At 31.1% G+C, this 15,352-nt stretch overlaps 2 protein-coding genes across 2 annotated transcripts; one reads left to right on the plus strand and one right to left on the minus strand.

The window, feature by feature from the left end:
* Positions 1-1,211: 1,211 nt before the first annotated feature.
* Positions 1,212-5,109, plus strand: LOC107422805 (uncharacterized). The gene is made up of 8 exons (XM_048478298.2): positions 1,212-1,588; positions 2,147-2,595; positions 2,680-2,752; positions 2,849-2,929; positions 3,086-3,149; positions 3,599-3,686; positions 3,811-3,895; positions 4,809-5,109. The coding sequence occupies exons 1-8, from the start codon at positions 1,481-1,483 to the stop codon at positions 4,845-4,847; spliced, it is 987 nt and encodes a 328-aa protein (XP_048334255.2). The 5' UTR covers positions 1,212-1,480; the 3' UTR covers positions 4,848-5,109.
* Positions 5,110-5,567: 458 nt separating this feature from the next.
* On the minus strand, positions 5,568-13,554 carry LOC107422808 (pre-mRNA-processing factor 19). Its single transcript, XM_048478107.2, has 18 exons — positions 13,358-13,554; positions 13,166-13,251; positions 12,248-12,319; positions 11,855-11,917; positions 11,532-11,618; positions 10,647-10,788; positions 10,440-10,558; positions 10,124-10,240; positions 9,135-9,230; positions 8,994-9,053; positions 8,725-8,799; positions 7,786-7,890; positions 7,312-7,428; positions 7,148-7,225; positions 6,976-7,072; positions 6,778-6,829; positions 6,246-6,316; positions 5,568-6,151 (listed from the first exon to the last, which is right to left on the minus strand). The coding sequence occupies exons 1-18, from the start codon at positions 13,368-13,370 to the stop codon at positions 6,036-6,038; spliced, it is 1,566 nt and encodes a 521-aa protein (XP_048334064.1). The 5' UTR covers positions 13,371-13,554; the 3' UTR covers positions 5,568-6,035.
* Between the last annotated feature and the right edge of the window lie 1,798 nt (positions 13,555-15,352).

Consider the following 15,352-nt stretch of genomic DNA (forward strand, 5'->3'; position numbering starts at 1 on the left):
ATAATAGGAAATATTTTTTGAGATAAATATTGAAGTTTTAAAACGGCCTGCAACAGTATTTTATATATGTACTCTTTCTTTTTATTTTCCTTATAAATACTTATTGTTTTACTCCTAATCAATTTTTTTTTTTTTTATGAATTATCTGTTGAACATTTTAATAATGGCATTGGAATTACATATTATATTAAATTAAATTAATATAATATTAAAATAAATAATAGATTTGATTTTTTATATTTAAAAAGCCAAATCCTACTTTTTACATTAATAAGTTAAAACAATTTTTTTATTTATTTTTTAAATAAAGATTTGGCTTTCTAAAATAAATAACATTATAAATGTAGAGAGTGTTTTGGGAATGGTCTTATATAGCTTAACTTTTTTTCCTTTTTTTTTTTGCAAAATTACTTATGGGTTAAGTCTTACATATTATGAAGATCTCTATTTGATTAGTACTGTATGTTCTATGTATAAGTTCCCTGCCAAAGTGAAAACGATATTCGCCCATTAAACAACAACAACCAAAAAAAAAAAAAAAAAAACACAAAAGGAAAAGGCAGACTTGTTTTTCAAATTAACCTTTAAATGCTAAGAATAACTCTAGTAATTTTTTCTATTGGAATCTATATGATATTGATTTTAGAAAATGTTCATACTTATATGATATTTTTTCTATTTAATAGATAATATTTTATATATTTTTTTTTCAATGAGTTCTGTTTAAAATGTTTTGGAATAATAATGTATAATTTTTTATTTTAAAATTATATCTAGTTAAAAAAATCAAAAATCTACATAGAAGTTATTTTTTTTAACAAAAATCAATAAAAACAAATAAAATGCTAACTTAGTCTGTCTAACAAAATTTTTAGAAATAGATAGTGTTCTTTACAATTTTTATATCTTTTGTTGCCATATTCGTTTAATAGAACTAATGCATAAAACCATTGAAGATGATTTTTTAAAATCTTATCTATTTATCTAATATAGTAAATAATTTTTAAATAGATAAAATTAATATGCAGAATTATTGAAAATGCTCTAATTTTGTTTTAGATAAGATTGAAGAATAGTGGATAAACATTGAGCTGAACAATTTTTAATTAATTAATTATAATTTTGATGGAGCTAATTTAACCGTTATTAAATGAAAGTAGTGGATTTTTTAAAGCCAAAAGTGACCAAAAAAATTCGTGAAAAAAAAAAAAAGAAAAAAACATAAAAACAAAAACATAGGATGCTATTACGTAATGTAGTGTCCAAATTCCCAGTTCCCTACCAAACCATCCTTTTTCTCCGCTAATTGCTCTCTCTGGCCACACCGTCCTCCTCCTTTTTCCCTCACACCGACGCATCTATTCCTCTTTTATTTTTTTTCACAATAAAAATCATCCAAAAGAAACAAAAATATGCTAAAGCCCTGAGATTCATCTTCCTCACCCTTCAAAATCCTTCCTTTTTCGTCATACTATTCACAATGTCCACATTAAAAGAGAAAATGACAGAGAGATTGTCCCGTTTATTTGCTGATTCCTCCAACTCTTCTTCTTCTTCTTCTTCTTCACCTCTTGACCAACCCCATCAGGTAATTTTATGCCACAACCGATCTATTATGTTTTTCTGTTCTTGTATTTTATTGTTAGTGCTGATAATTAAGATTGGTAGGTTTATTAGCAATGGTTTTGTATAAATTTTGGAGATCTGGGTATTTGGTTGAATGGCTTGTTTGATATGGTTTTGTTGGATATTGAGTTTTGGATGCTTGGAGAATAATGGGCTAGATAAGAATAATGGGCTAGATAAAAAATTGGATCTTTCAGTGATTTGGAGCTATTATGATTGTGTAATCCATCATACTGTCAAACGAATTGAATTGGGTCATTCATTTTATTGAGTTATTGATGGTGATCTGCCAATTATGACTTTCTTGGAAAATGTAGTTTTGGTGAAACTTATCTATATTTATGGTTTTTGTTTCAAAATTCAATATCATTGGTTTGTTTTATGTGATTTGTTCATGCATAACGTATAATACAATGAGGGCTACTAAATTTGGACACACTTTTCTCGTTTTTCCTAAAGAATATTCATATTTTGCAATTTTATGATCAAGTTTGTGACATGAGGTCTTTTAAATGTGTAGGCCAGGCTTCATTCTAAAGTGGGGAAATCTTTTTCTTCATACTTTTCATACATTGTCCCCTCAATAGGCTTTGATGGATCTAGATCAGACAAACATCAAAATGAACTCAAGCCAGTTAAATCACTCCATGGTGGATATAAAAAAATAAATTTTGAATGCCAAGATGAGCCGTTGGATGAATATGTAGCATGTAGTCCAGCTTTTCAGGAGAAGGAAGCAAAAAATAACAAAGAAAAAGATGACATCAATGGCGACCAGGCTTGTGGAGGAACCCGGGGAAGCACAAGTAGTTCTGAAGCTTATGAAGAAGCAACTGACCAGCAAAGTCCACAGAAACCTCCACAAAATCTTATGGATGACTCTGTTTTTATTAACGCAGAATTGTATGAATTCTTGCATTCATCCATTCCTAATATTGTCAAAGGGTGCCAATGGGTGTTGCTATACAGGTAAATTTAGCCGTCAATGAAACTGGTTTTCAGTTCTTCCATTAGGCTCTTGATTGAGTAATGATTCTTTCAAATGAAGGGCAGTACGTTGAAACATGGTATATCACTTCGCACACTTATTCGCAAGAGTGCTGACCTCCCTGGTCCTTGTTTGCTGGTATGCCACTGATGCCTTGATAATGAAATGTGAACTTTGATAAACTTTATAACTTTTTATGATGTAAAATAATGCATATTTTGCTTACTTGTATAGATTGTTGGAGATATGCAAGGCGCTGTTTTTGGTGGGCTTCTGCAGTGCCCCTTGCAACCCACAGCAAAGAGAAAATTTCAAGTAAGTTATCCCGCGTTTGTCTATATGAATATTTGCTTTGTGAACATGTTATATTCACCAGATGAACATACTTCAAATGTCCAAGTGTCTCCCTTTCTTTTCTGTTTTTACCTATGGGTGTAAAATTTACTTCTCTTTCCTCTTTATTGGTGACAGGGAACAAACCAAACATTTGTTTTTACAACCATATATGGTGAACCAAGGTTATTTAGACCAACTGGTAAGCACTTTAATTAACTTGTGCATTTATTGGATACTCTTTTAGAAATACATAACAATTGGAATCAAGAAATGGCACTATATTCTTGGTAAAGAAAAAAAATATAAAAACAGAAGCATATATTGTAAACATTTGAATAGTCAAATTCATTTTATCACACATTCCGAGGGAAAAATATATAAAAGTGGAAACCTTGAAATGCATTACTTGGTTGAGTTGATGCTCAGGAAGGCAAAACCGAAAATCAACTTTTCTCTCCATTTGTCTCATTTCTTTTCATAGCATGTAGATATTGTCACTACGGTTTATTTGAAATTCATTAGCAATGGGAAACCAATTCTACATATATTTCCAATTTGTTTTGTTTGTTTGTTTGCTCTTTTTATTTATTTATTATTATTATTATTATTATTTTCTTTAACTCAAGACTGTATGATTTGCCTAAACAGGAGCAAACAGATATTATTACTTGTGTTTGGACGATTTGCTTGCACTTGGTGCTGGTGGTAACTTTGCTCTGTGCTTGGATGGAGATCTGTAAGTTTTTTTTTTTTTTTTTTTTTTTTAATTTTTCCTATTTGAATTGATTTTGATTAATCCGATGGGAGATAATGTCTGTAGGCTCTTTTCTCACTGTTGTTTAAACTTTTTCTTTGATAAGCTTAAATGGAACCAGTGGACCTAGTGAAACATTTGGGAATATGTGCTTGGCTCATGGCCCGGAGTTTGAGTTGAAGAATGTTGAGGTATTTCTCAGTTTGGTGAACACTTTTCCTTTGTTTTGCAAGTATTTTAACGTTCAGTTGCTGGATTATATCATTACTTTTGTCTGTGTATATGTATCTGCAATCTTTTTCTCTTGGTTTTGTTTTCCAACCACATTTTCGTTTCCTGGTAGGCTGCTTTGTAGTGTGGTATCATTCTAGTTTTCTAGGAAAAAGTTAGTATCTCTAGAAATGTTCCAATGGATGGGATCATTCAGTTATCTCCTACTAAGAAGGATTATTACGCTAAATCCCGTGTGGTTTAGCAAACACATTAAATGACTTCTCATTGTCTCATTTTTACATGACATAGCTTGCTAGAACTATTTTAAGAAAATTGTTTTGTCAACTTCAACTTCATCTTCAACTTCATTACTTTGTCTCTCTACAATACAGAAATATTAACATTTCCTATTTCTTTCTTAACATGCACATTGTTAGACCTTGCATGCAAAAACTGTCTGGAATCACCTTAAACAAAAGGCTATTATGATCCTTTAAAGCATAAGAATGACTTGGTCAATGTTTGGCAATGTACTAAAATGTTATTTCATGCTTTTTAAGCCAAAAAACCATTCAACTTTTGAACAATTTTTTGTGTTTGTTTTTAAACCAGAAAACAGTTCTTTAGTTCTTGCCAAACAAGATTTTTTTTTTTTTTTTTTTTTTTGAGGGAAATTCATGATTATAAGAAATGAAAACATTCTCCAATCCAATTTTCCATAAAACATTTGTTTGCATTTTCCAAAAATGGCTTCTCTATTGTAGACACTAGCTTTTACCTCCATTTTATTTGTACATGATGGGTTTATCGCAATTTTACAAAAATAGTTTCCAATTGCCCAATCTATCATATATGTATCAAGAGATTGACAAATTTCTTTATCCAATGCAGCTATGGGGCTTTACACATGCATCACAATACCTTGCTTGAAACCAGGAGGGCATCTGTACTTAACAGATTCGACACGATCCCATTTGATACCATTCTTTATTATTTCCATTAATTGTAATTTATACTACCTTTTGGTGTTGGAGGGCTTTGGTTTTTTAACTGCTGGTTAAGTATAGGTTTTTGTAATATTGTAGCTTATAGTATTTATTGTTCTTTTAGTATTTTATTCCTTATTAAGGGCTTTGTAAGTGTTTGCAGTTGATATTTTCATTTAATTATATAGTGACTATTCTGATTTCTACATCTATTTGTTGCCTTTGTATACATAATTCAAGGAGGGCAATAACACTGCCTGTTTCTTATCATTCGGACATTTCGCATTATAAAATAATTATCTATACATACATATATATATTTACTTTCCCGAGCTCAGATTCGTAAAAGATATGGCAAAATGGTAAACAAAAAATAATATTAAAGAATCATGTTTGAGTTGCTTAGATTTGTTACATACCAGTTGAGATACGAGGGAGACCAATAATTTTATTTTTTAAAAAAACACTTTTCCATGTACCTTGTTTCAGTGTTGGGTATTGGGCATTTAAAAAAAATTCGATACTTTAAGAAATCCAACTCAAATTAATTTGACGATTTTTATTTTTTGGACTAAAAATTTGACAAAATTGGTGACTATTATAATTGTATTTGATATTTGATATTGGTTGATTGTATGCAAGGACCTAAAAAAGAACCATCCCATCGTCAAAAGTAAAATTGGTATTCAGTGCATGGAATTAGAACTGAATTTAATTAGTTCAAACAGCATTGTAGAAACTAGGAGGCCTAACCAGTAACCAGTACATAAATGTAGTTAACATTAGGGGACAATAGTACATTTTAAGGCAATAAATCTAATAGCAAGGCAGTAATAACAACTACCAACAGAAGCTCAATCCAAAGAAAAAAAAAAAACTGACTCATGCCGAGAACTTTCAATGCTGGGCGTGCTGAAGATGAAGTTGCAATATATAATATGCCCGAATGTAGTACCGCTCATAGGCCAGATCCTCTGCCCATAATTTTGGAAGAGAACACGGCCAACATTGTCGATTTAATTGCACAAGATTACTTCAAGCCAACAAATTTGAATCAGCAAAAGGAGTAACAGCAATTACAAGTAATGCAAAACCATTATAGCAAGCTAGATTTGGGCAAATTTAAGGTGCTTCAAGACTCCATTGCATCATTATCCCCAGGAAGGCCAAAAATACGGAGGTTTCGGTCCATTGATCCTACTGCAATGTATTTTGCATCTGGACCGAACTTTACAGATGTAATTTTACCTGAAACCAAATTAGAATGTAGTGAAGATCAACTACTAAATCTTCTTAAGACCCAAGAATAATGTACATGCGAGCAAATATAGGGGGAAAAAACCTGTGCCAGACAAATCAGGGAAAGTTTTGATGACATTCCATTCAGCTTTAACAGTGGCAACCTGGTGAACTCTGCACAAGTAGTCTACAAATTAGTCTCAGAAATTAAACTGTAGTATCACAAGACTGGAAACTTGTTTTGGCTTTAAGCATTGCTAACTTAAATCTTCGAACCATGCACGTCGTAGAGGATTGTTTCTATATGCTCAATCAAATATGTAAATTTTAGGTGTGTCTTGTTTATAAACTCCGGTTAGTTGGATCCCAATGCAAGCCAAAACCTAGTTATTTCATCGTGGAGTTGTGCTGTCTAGTCTTTTTTTTTATTGAGGATCCTTGTGCAAGCTACGGATGTCCTCAAATACCATGCAATTTCAACGTATGATAAATATCCAAGCTTTCCTAAGTTACAAGTATGAAGATTTTTTATGTTTTATTTCTTAAAAAAAAATAATAATAATAAATAAATAAATAAAGAGACTGGAATTCTCAAAATGCATATACCGAAAGTTGAAGTGTTTCTGAATACTTACCTTATATCTGACCCCGCAATGCCAAGGTAGCATCCACTATGGTCGAATTCAACTGCAGCAACCAGAGAAAGGATTATATAGATTTCTCAAGACAATACTGTAATCATAAACTTCTAAAGTGTATGGTGATGGAACATGGATGTAAAAATTTGACCTGAAAAAATAATAACCAGGACTACATCACTGAGTAATACATACCAGAATTCGTTGGTGTATCTGGACCATATGGAGCAAATGTCCTGAAGTTCCTCAACTTTCGTAGATCCCAAAGCTTCACACCATCACTAGCTGCAGTCTGTCCATATAAAGACAAAAAATTAGAACATTAACGCATGATCCTATATCAACTGCACGTTTTGCAAGTACCTACCGCAAGGAAGTAACCATTTTCTGAAAAAGATATGGCAGTTACTGCCCCAGCATGTCCATCGAATTTGGCAACGTTTGACTGCAGACCAACAAATCAAGTAAGATAAAATAAAAATAAAAATAAAACAGCACAGAAAATGAAAATCAAAAGAAATATTTGAATACCTGACTTTTTACGTCCCAGATTTTAACAATAGCCTCCGTGGTGCCTGTTCCAAGGATGAGACCATCTGGATGAAAAGCTGCAGATGTATAGCCGTCTGTTCCTGAAGGGTCATTGACCTGCAGAAAAAGAGAACTGAAGTGACCACCGAGAAGGGACATAACAAGATACAAACTATGTAATAGCACTAGCCTTTTTACTTTTAGCTAACAGTAAGTGATGTACGTTAATATTTTTACAAAAAACTTTCCACATTTCACCGATCAAAGAAATAGATTGAGCTGTCATTTCTTGAACTTAGATTTTTAGGGATTTTACAGTTCAGTCGGCATAATGTGTACTACACCCTGACGACGGAAGTTTTTTTTTTTTTTTCTCCTCTCTCAGAAGATTGACATACAATACAGAATTCTGGTATAATAGTAGCACGGTTTCTAAATGCATGTTTTGGAGAGAGGACAAGGAGATATTAAAACCTGTGTAAGACATAATCCCGATGAAAGTTCATAGAAGCACCATGTGTTGTCAAGAGAAGCAGTCACAAAGTAGTTATTTGTGGCATGAACTGTGACAGCTTGCACCTGAAAAAGTACGACAATTTTATCATTCACCAAGTCATTACTAGAAAAATCATATACATAATATGATTCAGTGATGAACAGGGATAAAAATCAGTTTCTAGAAACCAAAAAGATCAACTAAATTAAGTCAAGGAAAGATGAAAACTTTGAGATTACATATATTGCTCTAGTATAGACATTACAACATTCAATTTTATTACAAGCATTAAAAGAACTGTCTCATATTCTGATAAAAAATGTGAAGCTATAGGACTTCATAATTATTTACTTTAAAGTATTTTTAATTTACAAATTACAGGTTTTACTAATCCAATACTTTTATTAACAAGATTATTGATGCGTATTTTCGCATATTTTCTCCCTCTTTTCCACTTTCTACTCCCATTTCTCCATCTCTCCTTTCCTCTTCTCTCTGTTTCTCCAGTCCTGCATCATATCCTCTATACAAGCTCCTAAATTGTTTTAATTAGCTCGTAAGAAATGCTACAGTAAGTTTCTGAACATGAAATTCTCTTCTACAGCTGAATTTTGACATGATTCTTCCAAAATTTATCTAAAATGATCCACCTGTTCACCATTTGCTGACAAGTAGGAAGAACCAAGAAGCCACTATTTAATGAGGAATTACTCAAAATTGATACAAAGGCTTACATATTAACCTAATTCTTTAAGACCAGCAAAAATGTAAACCCACTCTCACATTTCATTCATAATTTAATAATTTCCATTGCACTTCCGTTTTTTGGCGCTCTGTCTTTTACCTCTTTGAGCTATTCCAAACTTTTCAGTAGGGCATATTTGGGAGGAAAGAAATTTGAGAATCAACCTATTTACCTCAGCATCATGATCTTTCAGGATGTGGCTGCAGTTATAGTTTCCATCGTCAGATCCTTGCCATATTCGCACTGTCTGCATAATAAAAATAGATACATGTCAGAAATATACTAAAAAGAAGAGATAAAGTAACTGAAAGTAAAATCAGTGTCAAAGCAACCATGCCTATGGAACAAACTGCAAAACCAATAAGAATTAAAGAACCAGAATACACTGATTAGAGGCCAACATATCAACAAATACAAAATATGGGACTGACTACAACGTACCTTGTCTGCTGAACCACTTAAGAAGAAATCATCTCGAGCTACAAATTTTACACTAGTAACCTACCCAAAAATTTGCAGCAATTCAGTAAGTTCTAATAAAAATGGTTTAGCAAGTGGACAATGCAAAATAATAGTAAAAACCTTCTTTGAATGACCACTAAGAGTAGATAATATCTGTCCAGATGACCGGTCAAATATGACAGCATTTGTATCAAAACCACCAGTTGCAATGATGTCCTGATAGCCAGTAAAAGAACAAACTTTGATAAGGAAACAAAACCATACTTGATACTTGAATGAATTATGACCACTTAGTTGATAGCTAACACAAAGAATTCTATGAGAGAGAGAGAGAGAGAGAGAGATGGCAAAAAAATATAAAGCTAATGTGAAAATTTGGCATCCAACATCTTTTAACAAGCTTACATCTTAATGATGTAAGTGCAATAGGCTCTTACGGAGCCAAATAGTTAAAACCAAGCTGGCGATCCAAGTCAAGATCCAGACAGGAAATTATTTCATGAGCTATTCTATAAAACATAAGGTTTCAAGTACAAGAATTTATTTTATATGTTTACCAATAATCTAAAAATCATTTATCATATTTCATGCATTAAACCAAAAGATATAAATCTCATCCATAAAATACAGAACAAGATGCTAATAGTTAAAATTACATAAAATTTTGTGTTTTCTTTTTATACATGTTAATAAATTCACAATAGATACAATCCGAAAAATAAAGTTAATATAACTAACTTATGTTTGACTCACATAAAAGAATGTTTGACTCACATAAAAGAAGTCTTAACATCCTATAATATTGTTTTCCTATGTTGCACTCCAATACATTGTAGAGTCAAAACTTGTAACATGCCGGCCTAATCCCAATTTGCCATTCCATTTCCAATCATCCAAAAGCAACCTAAAATACTCTCCAAGAGGCATTCCTCCAAACTTTTGAGGAACCCATATGTAATTATCAGAGATTTCATGAGCTTAACAAAAACTAATACATTAAACTCAAAACCAGCCCAAAAAATTTATATTGGACTACAACACTACCCTCACCAAACAAAAATAAGAGCAGATACATAGAATACTTGAACAGAAAAAGATTTAAGACATACCTTCTTTTGATGAATATCAATGGATGTTATGCCTGGTTTGTTCGTTTTATGTAAGGGATGACTAGATATCTGGGTGTACCTCTCAATATCCTCACTAGGAGCCAATGTTGGCGGTATCTAAAAGGTTCAAACACATACCAGGCAAATAAATTATACGATATTCAACAATATAAGGTAAAAAACAAACCTGTAACTCATTATTTTTCTCGTTAATAAAACAAAGAATAAAACTAATTAAGGAAGAATAACATTAAGAAAATTTTTAGTAAAAACAGAAATCAAATTAATCTGAAATCAAACATGCAAATGACAATACCTCCCGCCTTTTCCTCTGCTGTGAAAGAGCAGCATTACATTCAGTTAACTCGTTAAAGATGTTGGCAGATATTCCAGGACGTACTTTCGTCCCAGCAGGGCCCAATTCATCATCAGGTGCTATGGACCAAAAAAAAGAATTGAATTGTTTATTCAGCAAAATTTATGAATTACAATAAATAAAATAAAGGATATTCCAAGGAAGCACCTGTTCTCCCATTGCTAAGGGCAGAGGCATTTACAGCAACTCCTGTTGATGCTGGCAATGGTCTCTCAGCCTGAGCAAGTAATGATCTTGCTTCATCCCTTTCCTTTTTTAGTCTTGCAATCACACGGCAAGCAGCATCATGCTGACACAAAATGAAAGATTATCAACAAACTTAGGCGCAAGAATCACAAAAGCTCTTTGTCTATCGATTAAACAATGAATAATACAATCAATAACGGCATTCTTTTATGGTGCATATGTGAGGGGACCATAGAGAAGCCATGACAGGAACTTCATAACAGAAAAGTTACAATAGAAGTGTAACATTTTTTACAGTTGAACTTTATAACCCCCTTCATATCTCAAAAAACTAAACAAACATTAACCTCAAAAGAAAAGTTCAGACAAAAATTTTTAACTTATGCAGGTCCGTAGTCCAACCAGATATTTTCTGGTCAAATCCCTACAAAAATCCAGTATGAGCAACCAATCAATGATTCAAATAACAATATGTCCTACATCATAAAGTCAAATATCAAAGAAACCTAAATGTTCAAGATGTGATTTTAAAAATTTTATTAGTAAAAAAAAAGTCCTAGTAGAACAGTTTATTTTTATTTATTTTTTCTAAATCAGTGCACTGATACTATTGAGAAGCTTCTAACACTTAAATGGTAGACATAAGCTAACATTACACACACACACACACATATATATATACAAACAGAACAAAAACACAGACCCAAAAAAAAAAAAAAAAAAAAAAAAAAAGTGAAAACAAGACATTGCTTTAATTAAACTAAATTACATTATTCACATTCTGATAAGTTCAAATAGCAAAATATAATCCAGAAACAGATAGCCATATTATTTAGTAAACAATACCTGGTATAAAGCATGACTTAACTCCTGCCTTGCCGTATGAAGTTGTTGCTCCAATGCAAAGTTGGATAACATCAAACTATCCCATTCCTATTTTCATTTAAAAAAAGAAACAATATTAATATATATATATATATATATATTTACAACATCAGTTATTACATTACATTATCGGAGTTGTTTCTTGAAAAATAAAAATGCATGTGAATCAAAACATAAGGTAACATATGAATCATAAGAATACTAATTATCAAGACAAAATTTGGATGTTCAGAACAGAACGTTTTGAAAAGGGTACATCAATCTTATAGTTTCAAAATACATACATGCTGAAACATTCCAAGCATGCCAGGGATGCTAGCAGCTTGAACAGGTCTGGGCCGCACTATCTGCATCACAAGCCATACAAACAAATCAAAACAAAGTTATTATAACAACAAGGTCCAAAGAGGCCATACTAGCACAACTAGTTGAGACTATTAGTTGGAGACTATAGAGAAAAATAAAAATTAAAAATTAAAAAAAAAAAAAAAAAAATACAACCTCCAAGGACAGTGTAGGGCCACTCTACTTTTAGAAGGTGGACCCAAGAGGTTTTCAAAGGCACCATACATTCATCAAAAGTACATGTAGAACAGCATGGTCCTTGGATGAAACAAACAGAAACAATGGCAAGCTTGAAAGAAAAAGAGGAAAAGGAAATGATATACTAAACATACCTTGCCTGTTTTGATTGGAATAACGTCATCCATAGTAAGTGGTTCCCCAGTTATTGGGCATTTTCCATAATCCTAGTAAGATAACAAACACCAAACGAGCGTTCTATTAAACATAGGATTGAAATTGCATAAAACATTAATCTGATAGTTCAAAGGTAACAATTTCATAAACAATGAAGAAAACGTATGCCAATAAGCTGCCTTTTAAGTGTGGCAAATCAGCATTTCATTTAAATTGTTTCTAACAACAGAAAATATATGATATGAAGGTAAAAAAGAGAAAGTTATTCCCCTTTTTTTGTTGACAAGGGATAGCATACAAAGAAAAACATATTGTTTCTCTTCTCGACAAAGGTAAAAATTAGATCGGCAAGAAATATCTTAAGCTTTACAAAGCCCAAAAAAAGAAAAAGAAAAAGAAAAAAATGTTCTAAATGTGCAATGATTTTTGTTTATTAAGTCTGCTCAAGTACAACTGGAAACCAAGTCTCAAATTTTATATTTTCCGCCTACCTCCCTCAGCTGCTTGAAAAATATATATATAATAAAAAAATAAAAAAATAAAAAGAAGCTATAAACGTGCAATGATTTTTGTTCATCAAGTCTGCCAAAGTAAAACTGGAAACCGAGAGACAAACTTTATTTTTGTTTCCTACCTTCCTCAGCTGCTTAAAAACACATTAGCCCTTTAACTATTTTATTCTTCCTTCCTTTAACTATTAAACACATTATCCCTTTCAACTATTTCAAAAACGACCCAAAAGAATAGAAGCATTTTGCAGAAAAAAAAACAAAAACAAAAAATCTTCCTTTTACTTCCCAAAAATTTTCCCAGTAAACAAACAGCGCAAAACGGAAAAAAAAAAAAATCCAAAACAAAAACCCTAGAGAAAGAACTAGATTCAGAAACAAGCATACAGAGATATGTCTCTCGATTAAACGCTTCTCAAAGAGCAATCCGGAAGTCCTGGAGACCACGGGCTCTTCCGGCACCTCGCCGGAGACTGAAAAGACCAAACACAGCAAAAACAGAGATCAGCGAACCATAAAAAGGAAAACCCAGTCAATGAAACCGAAGGAGAAGAGAAGGGAAAGAGAAAAGGTTCTTACTTGCGCAATTCATTGTAGCAGAGAGAGAGAGAGAAAGAAAGAGAGAGCTTTGGGTTTTTTTTTTCAGGGCTTCCGAGGGCTCGAGCTGCTTCGAGCAAGTGTCTGTGAGTCTCTGAAAACAAAGACTCGGCGTAAAATGCAGTGGTGGGCGAGAGACAAAGAGAGAGAGATTTTTAGTGGGAGAGGAACTGAGAGAGAGTGTCTACTATTTTATATTATTTAAAATAAATATATATAAAAAAATAATTGATAAAATTTGATGACAAAAAAAAAAAAAATTTTTTTTCAAATTTGGTTTTTCTTTTTCTGACATTTTTGCTTTGCGAGAGATTTTCGCTTTAAATTTTTAGTTTTAGAAATATTTTGTTTTATATTTGAAAAATATAAACTTTTCTTCTTTTTTGTTAATAAATTTTCTTTACAATATTTGCATTTTTTTCTTAATTTAAGAAGTGACAAATCAAACTCAACATTTTTACTTAAAAAAAAAAAAGTAATGTATGTTTCTATAATTTATTTTGATAAATATTTAATAATGTTTCGTTTATACAGTGTAAAACCAAATTAGTTTGTTAAAAAAGTATTTTATAATCTTTTGTCTATATTGTTTAATTAATAAAAAAATTTATTAATTTTATATACTAATAAAAAAATATATTTTCTTAGTTTAAAACATATTTTGATTTGAAAGGATAAGTGGACTTTTATAAAACAATAAAATAATGATAAATATAATTTGATAAATTTGTTAGTTATCATTATTTTTATAAATTTTACACTATAAATTCATTATTTTATTTTTAAATAATATAAAGGTATTTTAAAAATATATTTATAATACTAGAAGTATTCAAAAGTTTAACATTTAACAAATATAGACATGTTATTATTAATTGTTTTTTTTTTTAATAAAATAGTAATATTTATATGCTCGGTAAAGTTGGTAGATGATTTAGTATCCATTAATTTTTCGAATTTTAGAAAAGCTACGTTGAATCATACAAAACCTAGGATACAAACTCAGTTAGATGGGCTTGACTGTTTATGTTCAGTAATCAAGTTCTACAGGCTCTTAGTAACTGAGTTGGGCTTCAATTTATAGAAACACCCCAAAATACTGTTTTTAAGCCCAAAACAAAAATCCTAGAAGATCATTTATTTCTTGGTAGTAAAATATATTGTAATTAGTGCTAAACTATTACATAAAATAATAATAAATTACTTGTCGAACAATCAGAATGACAATGCCATCTTTACTTTTTAAACTTAACCAGAATTTTGAACTGGTCAAACTTTGTTACTAAACATACACACACACACACACACACACACACACAAAAAAAAAAATAAAAGTGTACATCATATTCAATCTTTAATGTATAACATCTAAATTTACATTTTCTAAAAAAATCTTAGTGCTTAATATGTCATCATTCAATTCCAATATCCAAATTGTCCCAAAATTTCTAATTAACTTAAATGGGTTGTTAATGATAAGTAGCTTAGCACAAAATTGATAATAAGCAGCTTTATCAATTTGTATTTTCCTTTTTGTACATATATTATTCAACCTAAGATTTTTTTTTTTTTTTTTTTGGGAACCATTATTAAACATATGTTAAGTAGAATTGTTTTGGATATTTTGAACAATAATTTCTCTCATTAGAGATATTCAATCCAGAACAATGCCTATCCACATGTAGAAAGGTGTGTTTTAAAAATTTATATAGCTATTCATTTGTTCCCAGCAGTTTGTATAGAAAAACATTTTTGAACAATAGTTTACTAAAGAAAAACAATGAATTCATATTGTTTGCATGCACATACAATACACATATATCGGTTGGTAACTTTAATTTCTCTCAACAAAATATCAACAAGTTGAAGCAAAATCTATAATATAATTTTATGAATAGAAAATTTTCATTTAAACCTCTTCAATTCTATTTTAATTATGCTTCAACTCACTTTTTTGAAAAATAATCATTAAATTTT

Source organism: Ziziphus jujuba, chromosome 3, assembly GCF_031755915.1.
Source record: "Ziziphus jujuba cultivar Dongzao chromosome 3, ASM3175591v1".
NCBI lineage: Eukaryota > Viridiplantae > Streptophyta > Magnoliopsida > Rosales > Rhamnaceae > Ziziphus > Ziziphus jujuba.

Excerpts from the sequence above, each read along its gene's own strand:
- LOC107422808 (XM_048478107.2), bottom strand. Across the intron at positions 9,231-10,123 it reads TTGATATTCATCAAAAGAAG|GACATCATTGCAACTGGTGG; the intron begins GTATGTCTTAAA and ends ACTGGCTATCAG. Across the intron at positions 8,800-8,993 it reads TAAGTGGTTCAGCAGACAAG|ACAGTGCGAATATGGCAAGG; the intron begins GTACGTTGTAGT and ends TTTATTATGCAG.
- LOC107422805 (XM_048478298.2), top strand. The coding sequence starts at position 1,481 with ATGTCCACATTAAAAGAGAAAATGACAGAGAGATTGTCCCGTTTATTT. Across the intron at positions 1,589-2,146 it reads CTCTTGACCAACCCCATCAG|GCCAGGCTTCATTCTAAAGT; the intron begins GTAATTTTATGC and ends TTAAATGTGTAG. Across the intron at positions 3,150-3,598 it reads AAGGTTATTTAGACCAACTG|GAGCAAACAGATATTATTAC; the intron begins GTAAGCACTTTA and ends TTGCCTAAACAG.